The sequence below is a fragment of the Maylandia zebra genome, linkage group LG10 (assembly GCF_041146795.1).
Source record: "Maylandia zebra isolate NMK-2024a linkage group LG10, Mzebra_GT3a, whole genome shotgun sequence".
Lineage (NCBI taxonomy): Eukaryota > Metazoa > Chordata > Actinopteri > Cichliformes > Cichlidae > Maylandia > Maylandia zebra.
Window position 1 is genome coordinate 34318244 of NC_135176.1, and position 22257 is coordinate 34340500.

At 46.0% G+C, this 22257-nt stretch overlaps 1 protein-coding gene across 2 annotated transcripts; it reads right to left on the bottom strand.

Annotated features, from left to right (window-relative positions):
- Nucleotides 1-85: 85 nt before the first annotated feature.
- On the bottom strand, nucleotides 86-21060 carry LOC101482828 (uncharacterized). 2 transcript variants are annotated; one of them, XM_076888811.1, is made up of 7 exons: nucleotides 20935-21060; nucleotides 17667-17745; nucleotides 8056-8352; nucleotides 3485-3613; nucleotides 2258-2380; nucleotides 2079-2174; nucleotides 86-1398 (listed from the first exon to the last, which is right to left on the bottom strand). In XM_076888811.1, the coding sequence occupies exons 2-7, from the start codon at nucleotides 17710-17712 to the stop codon at nucleotides 1346-1348; spliced, it is 744 nt and encodes a 247-aa protein (XP_076744926.1). In that variant the 5' UTR covers nucleotides 17713-17745; nucleotides 20935-21060; the 3' UTR covers nucleotides 86-1345. The 2 variants fall into 2 exon arrangements, with proteins under 2 accessions (XP_076744926.1, XP_076744927.1); XM_076888812.1 differs by lacking the exon at nucleotides 3485-3613.
- Between the last annotated feature and the right edge of the window lie 1197 nt (nucleotides 21061-22257).

Here is a 22257-nt window from a genome sequence, read left to right on the forward strand (position 1 = left end):
ACATCTCAGGCCCTCCAAGGTTTGGAGGCCTATCTCCCCCCACCACCACTTCCCCTGCCAGTGGCGGACGCCCTCAGGTATCGGTGCGTTGGTGGTTCTTTGTGTCTGGGGATGGGCGTCCAGGTACACACCGGCTCACTCCTTGGCGGCCGCTTATCGGGGCCTGGAGCCTGGGGCTCGCTCGGGCCACTTCGGAGGTGGGGTGCCCCCGGCCTCTCGGCCTGGGGCTCGGTCACTCAGGCACGGCTGGCTGCCGGCGGAGCTCACGGGCGCGTCACTGCAACTCCCCCTGGCTTCTGCTCCGCGGCTGCTGAGTGAGCCCTCATCTGGGACTCTCCTCAGCTCTTTCTGGGACAGTGGCACGGCTGCCCCTCTGTTGGTCTTCCTTGGTCTCTTGTGTTCTGGGGGCCTCTGGATGTCTGGAGTTTTGATCTTCTCCATACCTGCTTCAAGCCCTGGAGGACGGGGCTGTGGCCCCCCCACACCCTCTAGCAGATCATTACATGAAGGAACCTTTTAAAAACAAGCGCGTCCATGCTCACAGGTGTACACACGGGTGATCACACCCACAAACTACACCCTTTTTGGCTCCTACCTCAAAGCACACTGTGTGCTGTTGATCTTATGTGCTGCACAATAATGTTTAACATTTAGTATTTACTGTCATATTCCCATATATCATTGTGATGTTGTTTATTCTATTACTCTTGTTCTCTTCTGCTTGTTTTCTTTTTCTTTCTCAGCAGGTGATCCAGGTGATCGATAGATGCATTTTCTTTCTTTTTTTTTCTCTGCCCGTTCTGTTGGTTTTTGTCTTTTGCCCTTCTCCCCCGTCCCTCTTCTCAGCTGTTTCTCTTTCCCTCTTTCTTTCTCCCCTTCTTTCCCCCAGTCAAGTCTGTCCCGTATTCAGCAAGTGAAAATAAAATAAACAATAAAAGGTGAATCAAATGGACCATTACGGCAAGGCTGGGATGGTCAGTTTGGTAAAGTAAATCCGTTGGGCATCTTTCTTTGCCTTTAGACAACAATTCTGATGCCAAAGAGCCAAACGGGACAGGCAAAAAAAAAACCCATCAGAGCAGCGTAACAACGGGAAAACCACGCCGACGGGTTGTTGGGAAACATGAAGTGAGCTGCAGCTTGGGGGAGGCTCAGAGGGGACTATGTACTAATGGGGGAGGGGGAGGGGGCGTTGTAGAGCTGGGGGGTCAAATATATGTAGGAACAGGAAGGGGTGTGTTTGGGGGCGTGGTCCTGCTCCTGAAATTCAGATAGTTTATCTCCAATTAATAAAGTCCCTCAAAGGCTTCCATACAGAGCAGACACGCTGGGCTCTGATTGGTCCTCACATGTAGACACTGTCTTCATGCTGGGAGGAAACTGTAGGACTGAAGGGAACTGTGGACAGCAAGAAGATTCATGTTACTAACGGTGATCCCCTCAGAGCAGAGCAGACCTCACACACAACCGTCCTTCATCACTGACGACACAAAAGATTTTTAACCTCAGAGATGATCGATGATAGTTTAGGTTCTAATGAAGCTGTGAATGATGAGAGAGTTAAACACACTGAGCTGATGACGCGAATATTTATTTCAACTCCATCCACCAGCCTGCAGTTCCTCTGGTGTCCAGCAGAGGCAGCAATGAGTCAGTCGTCATAGACTCCCATATTACAATAAACTTGTTCACAGCCTGATACACACAACAGCTGTTTAAATCACGTTTTTGCATTATTGGGGGCGTGGCCTCTGTGACTGACAGGTGGATGGTGACGCAGGTGGCTGTAGCTGCTAGCTTCACCTTTATAATGACATCACAACACCATGGCTCACTGAAATAACAGAGTGCCAGAGGAGGCGGAGCCAGAGTAAAACTGAGCTCCAAATAACTAACAGCATGGAGGTCAAACTCAGAGAGAGCTTCACAGCCTTTCTATTGTTTCTATTGTTTCTACTTTGTCTATCTGATCACTTCCTGTTTGTACTGCGCGCTCAGACGAGTTGCTGGTACTGCAGTCTGTACTGTGAACACTGATCACTGAAGTGCTTTTACCATCAGGGTCAGAGTGTGCCTACCATAGAGGGGCTCTTCCTCCGGTTTCTTCTCCTCCTCCTCTTCTTCGTTCCTCCTCATCGCCACATAAATGTTCTCCTCCTTCTCCTCCTCCTGACCTGTGAGCAGATTATCACTCAGTCAGGTCTCCTTATCAACGATCTGCTGTGGAGCCAGAGCTGTCTCTGATTGGCTGCCATACCTGTGGTTTTCTTCCTCTGAACCCTCCTCTTCCTCAGGATGAAGACCACGATGAAGAAGAGCAACAGAACCAGCAGGACGACGCAGACGGACACTGAAGACACCACATGGCTGCTGCTGCGGTCTGAGGACACAGAGACACAGCTGATCTTCACATCACAGCTGATGACGTCATGTGGTGGCAGAGGGAGCAGCTGAACATCAGCAGCTCTCCTGGTCTGAGTTTCTTAGGTGCTTACACCGTGGTTGTGAAGCAGCATTAGTTATACAGGTGAGCTAGCAGATGGTCACATGACTCGCACAGACTCACAGATCGTTACAATGAAGGCATGTTTGTGAGTGTTTCACAGTGATGTGTGTTATTGTGTAACAGTTGTGATCAGGCATCCACACAATGTCCACCTGCACACAGGTTATCTTCATCATTATCATCATCAAGAAGTGTGTGTCATTGGTCAGTTCTTTTTGGGCTGTTTCCTGTTTTACTTTGTTTCTCTGGTTTCCTGGTGGACATATACCTGCTGCACTGTATGTGTCGTGGTTCTGGGTCGCTGAGTGTTTTTGGTTTTTGGTGTTATTATTACTGATCTTGGATTCCATCATGTTTTTGGACTACCAGTGTTTTGGTTTCTGTTTTCTACTTTGCTATGCAGTCTGTGCATGCCGTGTTTCCTGTTTTAATTTGAAAGTCTGTGTCTCATGGCACTGTTTCTGGTTTTGCTTCCCCTGGTCTCATGTGTGATTACTCCCAGCTGTGCTCTCCTCCTGTGCCCTCGTTATCCCTCAGTGTATTTTAGCTCAGTGTTGCGTCGTACCCTCGTTTTTCTGCGCGCACTCTCGTCGAGTCCCGGTTGTTTTTTCCCGGAGTGAGTCTCTTAGTTTCTAGGTTCCTGTTTGAAGTCTAGTTTCTAGTTCTGCATTTGAGGTTTTGGTTTGTTTTTCTCATTTTTATTGTTTTAAGAGTTGTTCAGCAACAAAACTGTGCCCTAAGTCCCCCCCACCCCCCTGTTTCTGAGTCCTGCGTTTTGGGTCCTTCATCTTACCTGCAACACAGCACTGAACTATGCGACCACGCAGCGGACGCAGCGGCATTCGCTCCATCGGAGGAGCTCCGGGAGGACATTATTTACACTGTGAATAAGCTATGCAACCAATGGCTGAATCATCCTCATACAGTACTTTTTGGCTCCACACCCTCCACCTTCACCCTCCAGCTACGGCTGCTCACCTGCTCCAACTGCTGGAGGATTTCTTGCCCGGCCCGCCGGATGTAACGCTACCCCGTCTGTCGGTTCCTCCATCTTCCCAGAGAAAGCGGTGTTCACGCCGCCACTACTCGTCGCTCGCTGAGCAAACCCTGGTGGTGAGTGAAAGTTTTTGGCACACTCAGCCTGGATTAATTTCTACAGTCAGTCTACGCTGAGCCTGTTAATTCTGTATCAGTCATTCCAGAGTCTGTGAACTCCCGATGTGAGGATTTCACTCTTAATTATCATTGTACGGTTCCCCGCACCTCGAAATTAGATAGCAAGACCACAAAGGTGCAAAAATAAAAAACAATATACATAAAGAAAATAAACAATATAAAAACACTATATACACAATGTATAAGCTAAAGGGAACATTGTGTATACAAGGGGGTGCATACACAATCATATAATATGATAAATAGGGTGGGCCGTGGTCATTAAGGATAGGAATGGTAAGGTATTGCACAGGAGCAATAGCAGCGACAGAGTGCATGTATTGGAGAAGTCTGTTCTGACAGCCCACGGGAAGAAGCTGCTGGTTTAGCACCTGATGGATCTGAACGTTTTTCCAGAGGGCAGGATGTTGAAGAGGTGGTGGTTAAGATGGAGGCGGTCCTTTATAATCGCCCTGGCTCTGGAGACATCTTGAGCTGGCAATTAAGTCCAGGGAGGAGAGTGGACAGCCGATCACCTTCTCTGCAGTTCTGATGACCCTCTGGAGTCTCTTCTTGTTAGCTGTTGTGCAACCAGCGTACCACACTGTAATGGCGTGCACCAGCACGCTCTCGATAGTGGCTCAGTAGAAGGACACCAGGAGATCAGTCTGCAGCCTGTTCCATCTCAGAACCCTCAAGACGTGGAGGCGCTGCTGGGCTTTGTTCACCAGGGCTGATGTGTTTGTGGACCAAGATAGGTCCTTAGATATGTGGGTGCCGAGGAACTTAAAGGAGGGCACCCTCTCCACATAGTCACCTTTTATGGAGAGAGGAGGGGATCAGTTCTTGTTCTACAGAAGTCCATGACCACTTCCTTTGTTTTCTTGGTGTTTAGGGTGAAGTTATTGTAGCTACACCATTCGGTCAGTCGCTGGACCTCATCTCTGTAGGCGGTGTCATCATCGTTGGTGATGGGGTGCATGGTAGTGATGTGTCCTGTGTGTCGAAGCTTCGAAGCGTCTGTCGGGTAATCTCAGGGGAGTTTTCGTGAAGCGCGTATCAAGGCTTGCTTTGATTACGTGTGCAGTGACGTTCGAGCCCTCGCGGGCATCCGTACCATGTGACTGATTCAAGAACTGGCTCGCCAGAGCTTGGGCGAGTCAACCCAGCTACCTCTATCTTCAGCTGGAAGCTCTGGTGAGCTCATTCAGACAGCTGAGGACTGCATCTGGCTGGCACTGCCCGGACAGACTGCCTGCATTGGACAGCCCCAGCCGCTGCTGTCAAGTGAGGCTGTGTGCAGGCAGGAGTGGTGGTGCGGGTACCCAAAGTGCAGACACTCGGAGGCAAAATGTGAACTCAAAACCAGCTTTAATGCTGATCTCAAACGTAACACAACTAAAAACCACAAAATAAACTCACGCAGGCAGCCAGACCACAGTATAGATAAGGGTAGAGAGATGAGATAAGGGTAGAGAGATGAGATAAGGGTAGAGAGATGAGATAAGGGTAGAGAGATGAGATAAGGGTAGCTCGCGACACGGACAAAGGAAAACACAGGGCTTAAATACACAGAGGGAGCAATCAGTGAATGGGAGACACAGCAGGGACAAATCAGTGCTAACAAGACAGGGAAGCAAAACCTGATACAATAACGTGAGACACGGACTTCAAAGTAAAACAGGAAACATAACACAGAGACGCAGACTTGACAAGGGGAGACAGCAACTAAGGAACACAGACGGAAAACAGAAAGCAGGACTCTAAAGAAGAAACTAAAAGACTAGAAAAGATAAATAATATCAAAAGCAAAAATCAATAATTATGAAAACTCAAAACTCTGGTTTGAAGACCCAGGTCTCCTGACAGCTGCATCTCAAGCCAGCTGTGTGCGCTGTGCAGCAGCAGTTAGCGTAGCCTCAGCCAGAGGTCTCCACACCTGCTGGCCCTGCGTCTGTCTCCGCTGGGCACTCTGAGGGTCCAAGGGGCCCGTCCAGCTGTCGGAGGCTCAGGAGAGTCCATCAAGCCATCAGCGCAACCACATCCATCGCCTGCAGCAGCCATGTTGCCGGCTGCTCATCTGCCAGGGGCTGCTCCACCTCTTCTCTGCCAGAGGTCCCCACACCTGCTGGCCCTGATACGCTGTCACCTTCTGGACCGTTTTCATGTCACCACTGCTTTCTGCAAGGTTGGCATCTGGACTTGCTTTGCCTAAGCCGCCGCTTTCCTCCCGGCCAGCCCCCTGAACTGTTTTGTCTCTGTCGTTGGCCTCTTGGTCGACGTCCTGAAGTGTTCTGTGCTTTGAGGGTCTCGAAAAGCGCTATATAAATGCAATCCATTATCCATTCATCCATCCATCCATTCGCTTCCACTTATCCTTTTCAGGGTCGCGGGGGGCGCTGGAGCCTATCCCAGCTGTCATAGGGCGAGAGGCGGGGTACACCCTGGACAGGTTGCCAGTCTGTCGCAGGGCCAACACACAGGGACAGACAACCATTCGCACTCACATTCATTCGCACATTCGCACCTAGTGGCAATTTGGATTATCCAATTAACCTATCCCCACAAGCTGCACGGTGGTTAGCACTGTTGCCATTTGACCGCAGAACTGAAGAAGCTTCTCGGATGAAACGTCTTCTTAAAGAAGTCCAGACGCTTTTCTTTCCAAGCTCCTTAGACTACGATCACCTGGATGATTGAGAACCTTCACAGACATGTCCTTCAACGCACATATTAAACAAATATGTAAGACTGCGTTCTTCCATTTGTGCAACATCTCTAAAGTTAGAAATATCCTGTCTCAGAGTGACGCTGAAAAACTAGTTCATGCATTTATTACTTCCAGGCTGGACGACTGTAATTCATTATTATCAGGATGTCCAAAAAACTCCCTGAAAAGCCTTCAGCTGATCCAAAATGCTGCAGCAAGAGTCCTGACAGGGACTAGAAAGAGAGAGCAGATTTCTCCTGTTTTGGCTTCCTGTTAAATCCAGAATTCAAAATCCTGCTCCTCACATACAAGGTCTTAAATAATCAGGCCCCATCTTATCTTAATGACCTTGTAGTACCATATCACCCTATTAGAGCACTTGGCTCTCGCTCTGCAGGCCTACTTGTTGTTCCTAGAGTATTTAAAAGTAGAATGGGAGGCAGAGCCTTCAGTTTACAGGCCCCTCTTCTGTGGAACCAGCTTCCAGTTTGGATTCAGGAGACAGACACTATCTCTACTTTCAAGATTAGGCTTCAAACTTTCCTTTTTGCTAAAGCATATAGTTAGGGCTGGACCAGGTGACCCTGAATCCTCCCTTAGTTATGCTGCAATAGACGTAGGCTGCCGGGGGATTCCCATGATGCACTGGGTGTTTCCTTTCCAGTCACCTTTCTCACTCACTATGTGTTAACAGACCTCTCTGCATTGAATCATATCTGTTATTAACCTCTGTCTCTCTTCCACAGCATGTCTTTATCCTGTCTTCCTTCTCCCACCCCAACCAAACACAGCAGATGGCCCCGCCCCTCCCTGAGCCTGGTTCTGCAGGAGGTTTCTTCCTGTTAAAATCATGCAAATGGTCCAGAATGCTGCTGCTCGCCTGCTGACAGAGACAAACGTGAGCACATTACCCCTGTTCTTGCCTCTTTAAATGATTTAAATGGCCTGGCTCCTTCTTACCTGTCAGAACTTCTACACCTGTCTCTCAGATTCAGCTGACCAGTCGCTCATCGCTGTCCCCATGACTAGATTGAAACACCGGGGCACTGAGCTTTCACTGTTGTGGCCCCCAGATCATGGAATAAGCCCCCCTCCATATTAGGTTGGCCCCAACACTTGAAATCTTCGAATAACTTTCAAAAACAACTTTTTTCTGAGGCTTTTTAGGAGTCATAGTCAGCTTGTAGTCAGTCTTAGTCAGTTTTTGGTTTCTTTTAATCTTCTTTACTTAGTTAATTCTATTTATTGTATATTTTATTCATGAATTAATATTTAATGATTCATTTTTATTTTTTTCATGTATTTATTTATTTTGTTATTTAATTTTCTTTGTCTGTCTAATGTATGGTTTTAAAATCTGACTGTTTTTACTGGAAACCACTTTGGTCAACCGTGCTGTTTTTACAGTTTTCCCCCTTTATCTCTTTTATTGAGACAGCCATGCTGTTTTTAATCTGCTCTATAAATAAAGTTGGATTGGAAGTACTGCATGGTAGAAATATACCTGACTCTAATAATATGTACTGCTTGGTGAAGTGACATGTACATATGTACGTATTTGTACACGTATGACAGTAAAAGTGTGGTACTTTGTGTACCACCCTCCTGTGTCTTCAGTCTCTGCAGTGTGTTCCTCTCAGCAGGATGTGATGCAATAACAAAGACAGGAAGTCTAATGGCTCACCTGTCACCTGCAGCAGGAAGTCTTTGGTCTGCAGTCTCGACCCAGTCTTGTCAAACACCTCCAGCGTGTAGTTTCCGGAGTCTTGGGTCTGAAGTTGGCTGAACTCGAGCGAGCCGTCAGGGAGCATCGAGCAGCGTCCGTGGGAGCACGTGCTCCGGTTCCAGTTCAGCAGCAGGTGAGGGATCTGAGTCCACCTGACGTCGTACCCGCGTGCCCTCGGGTCCCCCTGCAGGCCTGAGGCCAGCATGACTCTCGTGCTGCTGTTGGCAGACACTCTGATGATGTCTGCAGCGCCAGCTGGGGTCAAAGGTCACAAACATTTCATTTTCAGTCTCGTTATAACCATTTATGCAAACACTACATTACCCATGAACCCCTGCTGCTGCGCTTATAAATCAGACCAGCATCTGATTGGTTAGATTTTTAGGGTATTTTTGTAGTTTTCTGTTCTGCAGACACAGAGCTCTGTGATTGGCTGTCATCAGAGAAGTGCATCTTGGGAGTTGTAGTTGTAGTAACCTGTTCTTTCATGTTTTGCTGAAATCTAATGATCCCAGTTCATCGACTCATTTTCCCCTCACCCCCAGGGTGGGGGTACCTGAGGAGTCTTCCTGTTAAAATGGAGTTTTTCCTTTCCGCTGTTGCCAAGTGCTCGCTCATAGGGGGTCGTCTGATTGTTGTGGTTTTCTCTTTATCATTGTAGTGTCTTTACCTTAAAATGTAAAGCGCTTTGAGAAAAAACTAGAAACTGAGAACTAGAAAAACTTGGAAGCTACCAGAGAAACATGCAAAGACACAGCAGGAGAGAACACAACCAAGAACAAGGCAAGACTGACAATAAATAGAGATCGAAAATGTGACGTCATTCAGGGGTAAAACCGCAAAGGATTCTGGGAACTCGTGCCAAGAGGTACTAGCGCACGCAGGCTTTCACATGAAAACAGTCACACAGCGATAAAAAGAAACACAAAAATGGCAGGAAGCTGTTGTATTATTAACTGCAGTAGCCGGTCGCATGACAGCCACGGGAAGCCGACAGTAAAGAGATCGTTGTTATCGGATTACGTCGTTGAAGAGAAATTGTTCGAGCCATGTTTCCGAAGTAACAAAGAGGCGACGAAGGACACACCCCACCCATCCTTCAAATTCGGGGAAAAGGAGGACGCATTTGTCGGCTGCATCTGGTGGAGTCTACGGATTTGGACAGCCTTCGTCGTGTTGCTGTGACGTAATCGGAGTACAAATGCGGCCTCAGGAGGATGCAGCCCATGAATTTGGGCACGACCACAGACACGAGAGCAGGAACAGGAAACAAGCTACCAGAGAAAAACTGAACCACACTGAGCTTCGAGCCATCGTAAAATGCAGCAGTCACACTGAACTGAGCACGCTGGGTGACCGTGACAGGAAGCTTTATTATGATTCTCTATTGGTCTGATGGTGTTCCTGTCAGAGCTCTGAGGTCTGCTGCTCATGTTTCATATCAGAACTGTGTGGCGGAGGAGCGGTGCAGTGAGCTCAACGGGGCGGTGCTGGAGAGGCAGGTGGGAACACAGCTGATGGAGTTTGGGGCTGATGACGTCTTTTGTAGCTGCCGTCATAGGCAACTCTCGCATTTAAGTTCATTTTATTAGATATGTAAGGTTGAAACAATTAGTAGTTGAAATATTAAGAAATAAATCAATAGTAATTCATGTTTTGTTCACTGGATTTATATGTTTAAATGTGTTATTTTTACTAATTGTGCAATTAGATAGGAACCTTTTCTATAGTTCCGTCTGTTGTTGCTAAGAGGGTATTTTTTGGCTGGCACACTCAGCAAGCTAATTGAGACGAGCCACGAGGTTTGCACGTCCACAGTAAGACAAATAAAAGAGTGCCTTTTTTGGACCTCCCCACGATGTAAGGATTAAAGTTTTATTCCCTTTGAGTGAGGCCAATGAGTTCTGACGGCATTGTATCGGCTGTGGTTGGACATCATTACATGTGAAGGCATGTCGAAGAATCCTCCTGTCCGAAATAAATGTCAGTTAAAACACAAAGAACAAGTTGAGCTTTATTACGACTCGAGGGGAGTAACAGTCAGAACTCAGCCTGCTTCGTGCTGGAGGAGAGAGAAGGAGAAAGAGGTCTGCCGCAGCGGAGCCGAGCCGACAGCGCGCCGGGTCACGTGATTAAGCTCGCGTCTCTCTCAAGCATCAAAGACACTCAAACACACACACAAACATCTCATAAAGCAACCAGAGTCCAGCGGTGCAGCTTGGTTAAGCTACAAAGAAGTAACACGTTTATACAAGTTAAATGTGAAGAGTAGATTTCTTTAGCTCATCTTAAAGGGACTCTGTCAAGTAATGAAGGGGGAAGTGTGGTGGTTTGGAGTAAAAGTTTAAGCTCATATTATTGTTGTTTATGCTAAGTAAATGTAATTAAGGTACGTTTAAGTTGATTATAAGGGTTTGCTTCTTTTTAAGACTGCATTAGATATTTAAAGGTCACATTATAGTATTTTGTTTGACATTGAAGGTTACTTTGTTTTACTACAAGTGAAGGGCAATTTACTATTTTGGTTTAAGAGTTTGTGACATACGTTTAAGTTGACTCTTTAAAGTAAAGCAATTTAAGGTCCTAGGTGCTTCATAAGGTGACTATTCACGTATTTAAGTTGACCTAGGTGACTTGAGTGTAGTATAATACCTTTGACTGTCTGTGACATGGAGCAAGAAGGCTGTGACACTGAAGCTGTGGAGCAGCAAGAAGCCTTTAAAGAAGGAAGTAGTTTGCCAGAACCATGCACAAGTAAAGCTACTAAAGAAGGAAGTTTGAGGAAAAGTCAAAGAGTTAAGAAGTTCACTGAAAGGGGCCAAGCACTACATGATGAAAAGGTGAACAAGCTTCAAGCTCGCTTTAAAGTCAGTTATGAAATGTGGAAAGTTGTTGCAAAACAAGGCAAAAGGGCACTTGAAGAACCTGTTAGTGCAAAACTTAAAGAGCTTATCGGCCGAGTTGAACATACCTCGGCAGAAGTGAAACAAGTTTATGATGAACTGCGCAATCATGAAACTCCTGATGCAGACACTCGCCGCAGAGTGGACACCTGTGATGCGGTTTCTCAAAAGATGATAAAGCTAGCTCAAGAAAAATTAGCAGCAGAAGAAGACGAAGAACTTTCTGAGAGAATGGTTCACTGGAGTGATATAGGATCAGCATTCAATTCTGCCGCCTCTCAAAGATCCAAAGGTTCGAATAGCAGGCAATCAAGAAGCTCAAGTAAGTTGTCTGTAAAGAGGCAAGAAGCAGCTGCAGAGCTTGCGGCTACTGAAGCAACTCTGAAGATTATGGAGGAATTGGAAAGTGAACGAAAGGCACTTGAAATCCTTGAAGCAGAGAATGCTGAGAAACAGAAGGCCTTAGAGCAAAAGCGAAGAGAGCTTGAAAGGCTAGAAACAGTAAAGAGAATGAATGCTGCTAAAGCACGTTTGAAAGTGTAAAATGAAGAAGGAAACTCAGATGAAGAAATATCAGACCTTCTGCATGAAAGGAGCAAACGGAGAAATGTCACAGCTAAACCGATGAATCAGTTTGCACATTCGCAACTTAATGCAAATGCAGAGCCGTTTGATATGCCACAGGCCAACTCAAGGTCACAACCAAGAGAAAGCAAACAGGAAGATAGTACCACAACATTGGCCCAAGCACTAGCTGAGTCCATTCATATAAGTCGCCTACCAGTACCAGAACCTACAGTCTTCAACGGAGATCCTCTCAAGTACAAGGATTGGAAAATGTCGTTTCAAATGCTGATAGACAGGAAGAACATCCCAGTGAATGAAAAGATTTACTATCTTCACAAGTATGTTGGAGGACCGGAGAGAAAGGCTGTTGAGAGTTATTTTCTGTTGGGAACAGAGCATGCTTATTACTCAGCATGGAACATTTTGGAGGAAAGATATGGAAGTTCATTTGTAATCACCAAGGCTTTCAGAGATAAGTTGACATCATGGCCAAGGATTGGGAACAAGGATAGCGTTGAACTTCGAGAATTTTCAGATTTTCTCAGAGGATGTGAAGCGGCCATGCTTCAGGTTAAAGGTCTTGAAGTTTTGAATGACTGCAATGAGAATCAGAGGATGCTAAGCAAGCTACCTGATTGGTTGTCAGCAAGATGGAATCGAAAGGTCATTGAAATTGAAGAACAAGATGGTTCTTTTCCAACATTTAGCCACTTTGTTGACTTCATTGCGAGAGAAGCCAAGATTGCGTGCAATCCAGTAACATCGCTTCATGCACTCAAAGCAGGTGACTCAGAGAAAATGAAATCTTCCAAGACAAGAAGTGTTGGAGCGAAGGTGCTAGTGAGTGCTGCAGAAGAGACGTCCAACACAAAAAAATGTGTGTTTTGTGAAAGCTCAAATCATAGCATTCACACATGTAGGAAGTTTATGGACAAGGTCTTGAGTGAAAGAGTCAAGTTTGTGCAAACTAGGGGACTGTGCTTTGGATGCCTAGGCTTTGGACACCAATCAAAGAAATGTGAAAAGAGAAAGATGTGTGACACATGTAAAGGGAAACACCCGACATGTTTGCATGAGGAACGAGACAAAACCTCAAAGAAAAAGAAAGAAAAGGAAAGTGACAATGAACCACAAATGAAAGAGATGGAAGGCAATAAGGAGAGTAGAGAAACCAAACCCAAGGAAGCACCAAGTGAAGCAATATCAAACCGTGTGATTCAAAGTGACAGAAGTAATCTCACATCTACAATCATTCCAGTTTGGTTATCCACAACAAGCAATCCTGAACATGAGATTCTTCTCTATGCTCTTCTTGATAGCCAAAGTGACACGACATTCGTCTTGAAGGAAAAGGCAGATGCTCTGGATGCGGAGAAGAAATGTGTGCAGTTAAAGCTCTCGACAATGTCTTCTAAAGACACTTTGGTACCAAGTCAAAGGCTGTCTGGGTTGTAGGTCAGAGGTTTCTCTTCTTCAAGGAGAATTCCTCTTCCTGTGACATACACAAGAGAGTTTATTCCTGCGAATTTGAGTCATATTCCCACACAAAGGACAGCAAGAGCGTGGCCACACTTAAAGCACCTGGCTGAAGAAATTGCTCCACTGATTGAATGTGACGTAGGCCTGCTCATTGGTTACAATTGTTCACAAGTGTTGGTACCCAGAGAAGTTGTGGCGGGAAAAGATAATGAACCTTTTGCCCAAAGAACAGACCTTGGCTGGACAATAGTTGGAGGAACTAATCCATGTGTTGACTATGGGGACGCCATAGGATGTAGCCACAAGATCATTGTCAAGGAAGTGACACCCAATCAGTCAGCTGAGCAGTTGGTCAAAGAAGTGCAATACGTCTGTCGCACACAAGTCAAAGAGGTGGTCACATCTGCAGATGTAATTAAAGTGCTCGAGTCCGACTTCAATGAAAGAAAGGTGGAAGATTCACACTTCTCACAAGAAGATTTAAGGTTCATCTCCATAATGGAAGAAGGAGTGAAGATGAAAGCAGATGGACACTGTGAGTTACCTTTGCCATTTAAGGAAGACAGACCAAGTCTGGCAAACAACCGGAGCTGTGCAGAACACAGACTCAAAAATTTGAAGAGAAGATTTGAGAAGGACAAACAATACCACAAAGACTACACAGAGTTCATGAGAGAGACTATAGAGCGTGGTGATGCAGAAAGAGTTCCCTCTATAGACTTGGACAAAGGCCCTGCCTGGTACATTCCACACCATGGAGTGTATCATCCTCAAAAGCCTGGCAAAATAAGAGTGGTGTTTGATTGTTCAGCAAAGTACGGAGGGGTGTCCTTGAACGACTACCTGCTTACAGGGCCAGAGTTAACCAACTCTCTGGTGGGGGTCCTGTGCCGATTTCGGAAAGGTCCAGTTGCAGTGATGTGCGACATTGAGCGCATGTTTCATCAATTCAGAGTCAGAGAAGAAGATCAAAATTACTTTCGCTTCTTGTGGTGGGACAATGGAGACTTCAACTCTACTCCATCTGTCTATCGCATGCGCGTACACTTGTTTGGAGCTGCTTCTTCCCCTGCCTGTGCGAACTTTGGTCTCAAGTATATTGCTGCACAAGGTCAAGGCAAGTTCAGTGAAGCTACCATAAGATTCATTGAGCGAAATTTTTATGTGGACGATGGTCTTATCAGTTTCCACTCAGAAGAAGAGGCGATTCGTTTGGTGAAGGAAGCAAAGGAACTTTGCAGCACAGGAGGCTTGCGACTTCACAAGTTTGTTTCAAACAGGAAGCAAGTGCTTAATTCGCTGCCAGAAGAAGACTGTGCAGAAACAGTAAGAAAAGACTTGTCACTGGGCGAGCAACAAATTGAAAGAGCCCTAGGTGTCAAATGGTGCATCGACTCGGATCATTTCCAGTTTCGAGTAGTTGTGAACGAGCAGCCACTTTCCAGAAGAGGAGTGTTGTCCACAGTAGCCTCTATTTACGATCCACTTGGCTTTGTGGCACCTTTTGTTCTACTTGGGAAGCAGATACTACAGCAAATGTGTCGAGAGAAAGCAGATTGGGACGAACCACTCACAAGCGATCTGAAGTCACGGTGGGAGTCCTGGTTGTTGGATCTAAAAAATCTAGCAGATGTCAAAATTGACAGATGTTACGTGCCAAAGGATTTTCAAACAGTTCAGAAGTACGAGCTTCACCATTTCTCAGATGCAAGTGTTTCAGGGTATGGTGTTTGTACGTACCTGAGAGCTGTCAGTGAAGCAGGACAAGTCCACTGCACTCTTGTCTTTGCCAGTCCAGAGTAGCACCCACGAAGGTTACTACGGTGCCAAGATTGGAGCTGTCTGCAGCAGTTGTAGCAGTGCGGATTAGTGACATGCTCAAAGCAGAGTTGGAGCTAGAAGATGCTCAAGAATTCTTCTGGACAGATTCTCAAGTTGTTTTGGGATATATCAACAACGATGCGAGACGTTTCCATGTTTTCGTTGCAAATCACATTCAGCGTATTAAGCAAAGCACTCAACCGATGCAATGGAAGTTTGTGGTATCAGATCTCAATCCAGCAGACCATGCCTCGCGCGGACTGAAGGCCAAAGACCTCATTACCTCCAACTGGTTTAGTGGTCCAAGTTTTCTTTGGCAAGAGAAACTTCCCCACGAAGAAGTCACGGTGGGGAAACTTGATGCAGAGGATCCAGAAGTACGCAAAGTTGTTGTACTCCATACAACTACAGAAACAAATTCTTTGGCAGAACGTTTTCTGAAATTCTCCAGTTGGTCAAGGTTGGTCAAAGCTATGGCAAGACTTCTCAGATTTGTGAAAGAGTTTAAGGGCTTGGAAAGGAGAAGCAATAAAGCCACTAACCTTGAAGAAAGGAAAGAAGCCGAGCTTAAAGTCATATCCATTGTACAAAGATCAATCTTCTGCAAGGAAATCAAGGCACTTCAAACGCGAAAGGATCTACCCAAGGACAGAACAAATAGACTCTATCGACTCGATCCCTTCCTGGATAAGAAGGGTGTTCTTAGAGTGGGAGGTAGATTAGAGCGTTCTACATTGCAGCCACACGTCAAGCACCCGGTCATCTTACCAAAGACTTGCCATATCGCAAAGTTACTGATTGATCACTATCATCAGCGGGTGAAACATCAAGGACGGGGCATGACGATAAATGAGCTGAGATCGAACGGAATATGGATACTAGGATGCAGTCAAGCAGTATCATCCTTTATCTACAACTGTATTAAGTGCAGGAAATTCAGACGTCGAGCAGAAGAGCAAAAGATGGCAAACCTACCAAGTGAGAGAATGGAGACCACCCCTCCCTTCACGTATTGTGGGATGGATTGTTTCGGCCCATTCTACATTAAAGAAGGAAGAAAAGAACTGAAGCGTTACGGGCTTCTGTTTACCTGTCTATGCTCTCGTGCGGTGCACATAGAGCTACTTGATGATATGTCAACCGACGCTTTTCTAAACTCACTGCGTTCTTTCATCGCTTTGCGTGGGAATGTACATCAGTTGCAGTCAGATCAAGGCACCAATTTTGTTGGAGCCAGACGTGAGTTTCTGGAAGCATTAAAGGAAATGGATCAGGAAAGTTTGAAACAGCTAGGCTGTGAGTTTGTGATGAATCCTCCCTCTGCCAGTCATATGGGTGGAGCCTGGGAAAGGCAAATTCGTACGATCCGAAGTGTATTGACAACCATTCTGGATCAGTCATCCAGATCATTGGACAGTTCATCTCTAAGAACCTATCTTTATGAAGTGATGGCGATAGTTAACAGCAGACCTATCACCCCACATTTACTCAACAATCCTACTGGACCTCAGCCACTTACACCTAATCTTCTGTTGACCATGAAGTCGTCAGTAATACTGCCACCACCAGGAGACTTTGTAAAGGAAGATTTGTATCTTCGCAAAAGATGGCGTAGAGTCCAGTACTTGGCCAATGAATTTTGGCACAGATGGAAGAAAGAGTACTTATTGAGCCTACAACAAAGACAAAAGTGGCACAAAACAAACAGAAATGCAAAGATCAATGACATAGTGATCGTACAAGATGACCAAGCATCAAGAAATGACTGGAAGTTGGCCAAAGTTGTTGCCATACACCCGAGTGAAGATGGATGTATACGCAAAGTACAACTGTTAATGAGTGACTCATTGTTAGATGACCATGGAAAGAGACTGAGTAAACCAGTTCTACTTGACAGACCTATACACAAGACTGTGACACTATTAGAAGTTGATTAGTTTACATTTCATAAGTTCATGGGTGGAAATCACAAGTGATTTGGTGGGAGTGTAGCTGCCGTCATAGGCAACTCTCGCATTTAAGTTCATTTTATTAGATATGTAAGGTTGAAACAATTAGTAGTTGAAATATTAAGAAATAAATCAATAGTAATTCATGTTTTGTTCACTGGATTTATATGTTTAAATGTGTTATTTTTACTAATTGTGCAATTAGATAGGAACCTTTTCTATAGTTCCGTCTGTTGTTGCTAAGAGGGTATTTTTTGGCTGGCACACTCAGCAAGCTAATTGAGACGAGCCACGAGGTTTGCACGTCCACAGTAAGACAAATAAAAGAGTGCCTTTTTTGGACCTCCCCACGATGTAAGGATTAAAGTTTTATTCCCTTTGAGTGAGGCCAATGAGTTCTGACGGCATTGTATCGGCTGTGGTTGGACATCATTACATGTGAAGGCATGTCGAAGAATCCTCCTGTCCGAAATAAATGTCAGTTAAAACACAAAGAACAAGTTGAGCTTTATTACGACTCGAGGGGAGTAACATCTTTGCTTCCCCTTTTTAGTGAGACGGGAGAGGAGCGGAGGCGAGGCTGGGATCAGCTGAGACGGGAGCTGTCCAGACGGTGGACTGTCAAAACTAATAACCAAAAACCTTCTGCAGTAACGTGCTGTGTGTGTGCGTGTGTAAAGTGCATCCCACAAACTGTTTCAGGTGTTTGCTGAACACTCGTTTCTGCCTTTAACCTCGACGGCCTGTCACGATTGGCTCTGTGAGCTGTTTGATCATTGGCTGCGTCTGTGATCAGGGTCATTAATAATCTGAACCTTTGTGTTTGTTCAAAGAAGCCGAGGTCACTGACCGTCACTCTTCATCATCATCATCAGTAACCACACCACCACCAACATGGCTGCAGGCTCCGCCCCCTCAGCTGTCAGTCACTGTAAAAAGGAAACAGACACTTTAAGTGGTCAGAGAGTGTGTTTTTATAAATACAGCTGCAGTGTCTGTGGCTCTTCCTGGTCATGTGACCTAAACCACAGCTCTCATAGGTCACTGCTCACATCTGCTTTCTGCTCTGAGCCTGTGGTCAGTCTGTGTTATATTCAGAGCTGCTTCTCCTCAGATGACCCTTTGAGTGTTTGGTAAATGGACTGGTTCTTATACAGCTCTATCTGAGCACTCAAAGTGCTGTACACAACTCGTTCACTCACCCAATCACACCAGCACTTCTCTAAGTTTGTAGTGCTGTCTAACTAACATTAATACACACATGGATTCTTGGCCAAGGATATTTGGCATGCAGGCTGAAGCAGACTGGGATCGACCCACCAACCTTCCAGTTAGTAGCTGCTCTACCACCTGAGCTACAGCCACCCCTGTAGCTTGTGTCCTTAAAGATCACTCAAGGTAACCTCAGCCTGTACGTGACATCACCCGCATCACCTGGTCTAATGGTGACACCCTGCTACCATCCATCCATCCATCCATCCATCCATCCTTCATCCATCCATCCATCCTTCATCCATCCATCCATCCATCCTTCATCCATCCATCCATCCTTCATCCATCCATCATCCATCCATCCATCATCCATCCTTCATCCATCCATCCATCCTTCATCCATCCATCCATCCATCCTTCACCCATCCATCCATCCATCCATCCATCATCCATCCATCCATCCATCCATCCATCCATCCTTCATCCATCCATCCTTCATCCATCCATCCATCCTTCATCCATCCATCCATCCATCCATCATCCATCCATCCATCCATCCATCATCCATCCATCGATCCTTCATCCATCCATCCATCCATCCTTCATCCATCCATCCATCCATCCATCCATCCATCCATCAATCCATCAATCCATCCATCCATCCATCCATCCTTCATCCATCCTTCATCCATCCATCCATCCATCCTTCATCCATCCATCCATCCATCCATCCATCCATCCTTCATCCATCCTTCATCCATCCATCCATCCATCCATCCATCCATCCTTCATCCATCCTTCATCCATCAATCCATCCATCCATCCATCCATCCTTCATCCATCCTTCATCCATCCATCCATCCATCCTTCATCCATCCTTCATCCATCCATCCATCCATCCATCCTTCATCCATCCTTCATCCATCAATCCATCAATCCATCAATCAATCAATCATTCCCTCTGTTCGTTTATCCTCTGGACACTCTCAGGTAAGATTAATCATCTCTCCTCATATGAGGGTGAACCCGGGTCGGGTCCTGGTGCCAGACCTGAGAGGGGGTCTCAGCAGTGAGCTGTGGTGGCTCGGAGATCATCCATGGGGATAAAACCAGTATGAAAGCTGAGTCTGGGTGCCATGGCAACAGCACCTCAGAGTGACAAAAAGCCAGCAGTGACAAACATAATCATAATATAAATATAGCCATGATGTAAATGTAATATAATGTAACATAGAAGTTGAAGCTCGCTGCGGTCAGAGGGGAAGTAAACTCACGCTGAGACTGAAATGGGACCTGTGGGCCTGCGGTGTCACTCTGACACATGAACAGGAAGTGAGCCCTGCAGCATGCACGGAGCATGCTCCGTGCATGCTGCTGCTGAGCCCTCGCTGGTTTCAGTCTATTCAGGTGAATGTGTAGAGACTGCCCCCCCCTCACCGTGCTGTGAGACTGCAGAGGGGTCTCAATGCCCCTGTTCGATGACTGCCCCCACACCTCAGTGTGTATTAATAAACCACAGCCTCTCTCTCAGACATGAGGGGAAGTGAGAGTGGAGCGTGTGGTCAGCGCTGCTCGGCAGCATCAGCCCTGTGACAGGAACGTCTCCACACTGCGTCCGTGTCTCACAGTCACAAACATCTGTGCACAGCTGTGCTCTGTCTTCAGGGTCGGAGGTCAGAGTTAGCATCATGCTATCAGCTCTGTGCATTTATGGGAATCAGCTGATCGAGACTGAGGTTTGAACACAGCTGGATCTGTGTGTGTTTGAAATGTGTTGATAGTAAAAGCACTGCAGTGATGATGGGACGACCTTCCCCGGATCCCTCACAGCTCAGCCCAACATCTGGAACATCTGGGCTCTGCTGTTCGATCAGGTCCAGCTGCAGAGCTGCTGATGACGACTGTCTCTGAGACACGTCTCCTTCATCCCTGTAACCGTGGAAACCTGAACTCATGTCAAACTGAGAGCAGAGAGTCGGCCACACTGATGTTACCGACGCGTTCTAAAGGTTCTTTAAAGAACGCAGAACAAATGAGACATCGTGTCATCACAGCATCAGTGATCCCTGCAGGAAACCAGCACAGAGGTGGATCCAGACAGGAAGCAGTTAAAGACACCCTGAAGGACTTTGGCAAAGGGTTAATGTTCAGGAAGAGAAGAAGAAGAAGCTCCCTGATGTCGTGTTCATGTTTCATCTACGTTACTTTCTTTCTTTAGTTTCTAGCTCTGTAGTCTCCTTCTCCTCAGTGACCACAGCACTTCCAGCCTTGTTCATTATATTTTATCATGGTGCCCTTGTACACAGCCCCACAGTGTTTCCTGTAACTCAAACTTCTTATTTTGGTTTCTACACTTTTGCATCTTTGTTGTTTTGCTACCTAATGTCGCCGTGAAAGCAACTGCACAATGACAATACTTAAGTTTATACTTTTATTGATTCACAGTTTGTCAGTCCAGTTTCTAGTTGACTGTTTCAGTTGAAATGTTTGAATTTAATTATTTATTAGTTGACATAATAAAGTCTGACTCTTCTTTATAATCATGTACAGGGTGTTTAGTCCAAAGCAGAATTAATAAAGGCTGTCGGTCATGTGGACGTCCGTTTGTCAGACAGATGAAGTTGAACCTGCTCAGACTCACAGTGCTGTCACACTTCATCACAGGCTCCTGCTATTAGATCTTATTAGATTGTAGTTCCTTCTGTAAAAACTCCAAATGATTCCAGTTTCCTAAACTCTGGTTTCTGTCTGAAGTGTCTGAGTGTGCTGACGGTGGCGTGGAGGCTGGTGTTAGTCGTGAGGATCGTTTCCTCACACAGACTCTGAGCCTCTCTGAGAACATGCCCAACTCCTCCAAACAGCCACAGGAGCACATGAAGAAGAAGAAGAGATGATGGAGGTCCTACCTGTGAGAGTCAGAGGGTGTCAAAGAGCAGGTGAGCTGCAGAGGATCAGTGTGAAGGTCAGACAGCAGCGCAGTGACAGAGTGAGGAAGAAAGCGCCCACAGTTTCACGTCTGCACATCAAAGTCAGTGCCGGGCTCTTATTGTGGCGGGGTGAGTGCTGCTTTTATTGCAGTGGTCTGAGTCCCGTGACAGGCTCCTCACACTCTGAGTGCACATCCTCAGTGGGAGTTCACAGCCTTCAGGTACAAACAGATGAGGCCCACAGTGGACGTGTGAGGAAACATCGCCCCCTGCTGCCCAAACAGCACACCTGAAGGAGCTGGTGTTGATGCATTCTGTTATGATTCAGTGTTGTGGATATTTTTTGCACTGTGTTTTTTGTCTGCCACACCAGAGGGTGGCATAGTTTGTGTCCTGTGTTATTGCTGCTATGTGAGTTCCAGGTGGAGGCTGACCATTGGTGGAGGACTGGGAGAGGCCGGCTATAAATGAGGACCTTTCTCAACCGGCACGCCCCCCCCCCCCCCCCCCCCCCCCGCCTACTTCCTGTTCCCAACGAACTGTGCATGTGGCTGCGTGTGAGTCTGTATTCTGGAAGCTTTTGCTGTGTTGTAAATAGTGATGGGCAGATGAAGCTTCATGAAGCACTGAAGCTCTTCATCCAATTGGTTCACCCCAGCGCAAAGCTTCTTGAAGCTTCATTTGCTCTAGTAGGCCACCTACTGGACGTAAAAATATTAGTTGGCATGAATTTGAAGAGTGTGGCCTTTTGCACACAGCCTGTAAATGTCAACAACAGAAGGAGTGTGTAAAACATGTCTATTGTAGTGATGGCAGTATACTGTTTATATTTATACTGGCAGTATGGAAAATGATCATTTGGAAATGCTTAAAATGGAAATGATCATTTACTGTGAGGTGAGGTGTGGTTGGGGTGTGGACAGTGGTTGTGCTTTTGTAATGTTGAGGTATGGACAGCTACACACTGAGGCTTTGAGCCTCAGTCCTGCCTGTTCACATTTTATTCTGTAAAAACTAAATTTTCACTGCTTTTATGGCCTTTTCAGTGGGGAGAACATAGCTAGGATTTAATGTTTTAACAAATCTTTTGAATCCTTTGTCCTCCACAATGCTAAATGGCTGGGAGTCCTCAATCACCATGGTAACCAGGTCTTCATCTATTTGAGATTGTTCTCCTGAGGAAAGACAATAAAGACAAAGCACAAATATAAATATCACACACGTAACCTATTACAGCTGTATAATATTGTTATATCATTTAGTAACATTACTGCATGCTATATTATCATTGCATTTGATGGC

Bases quoted from the DNA above. Each gene is read 5' to 3' on its own strand.
- LOC101482828 (XM_076888811.1), bottom strand. From the start codon at position 17,712: ATGTTGGTGGTGGTGTGGTTACTGATGATGATGATGAAGAGTGACG. The intron at 8,353-17,666 runs GTCAGTGACCTC...CTTTGACCCCAG, and splicing joins GATGATGATGAAGAGTGACG to CTGGCGCTGCAGACATCATC. The intron at 2,175-2,257 runs GTATGGCAGCCA...ATCTGCTCACAG, and splicing joins TCAGAGGAAGAAAACCACAG to GTCAGGAGGAGGAGAAGGAG.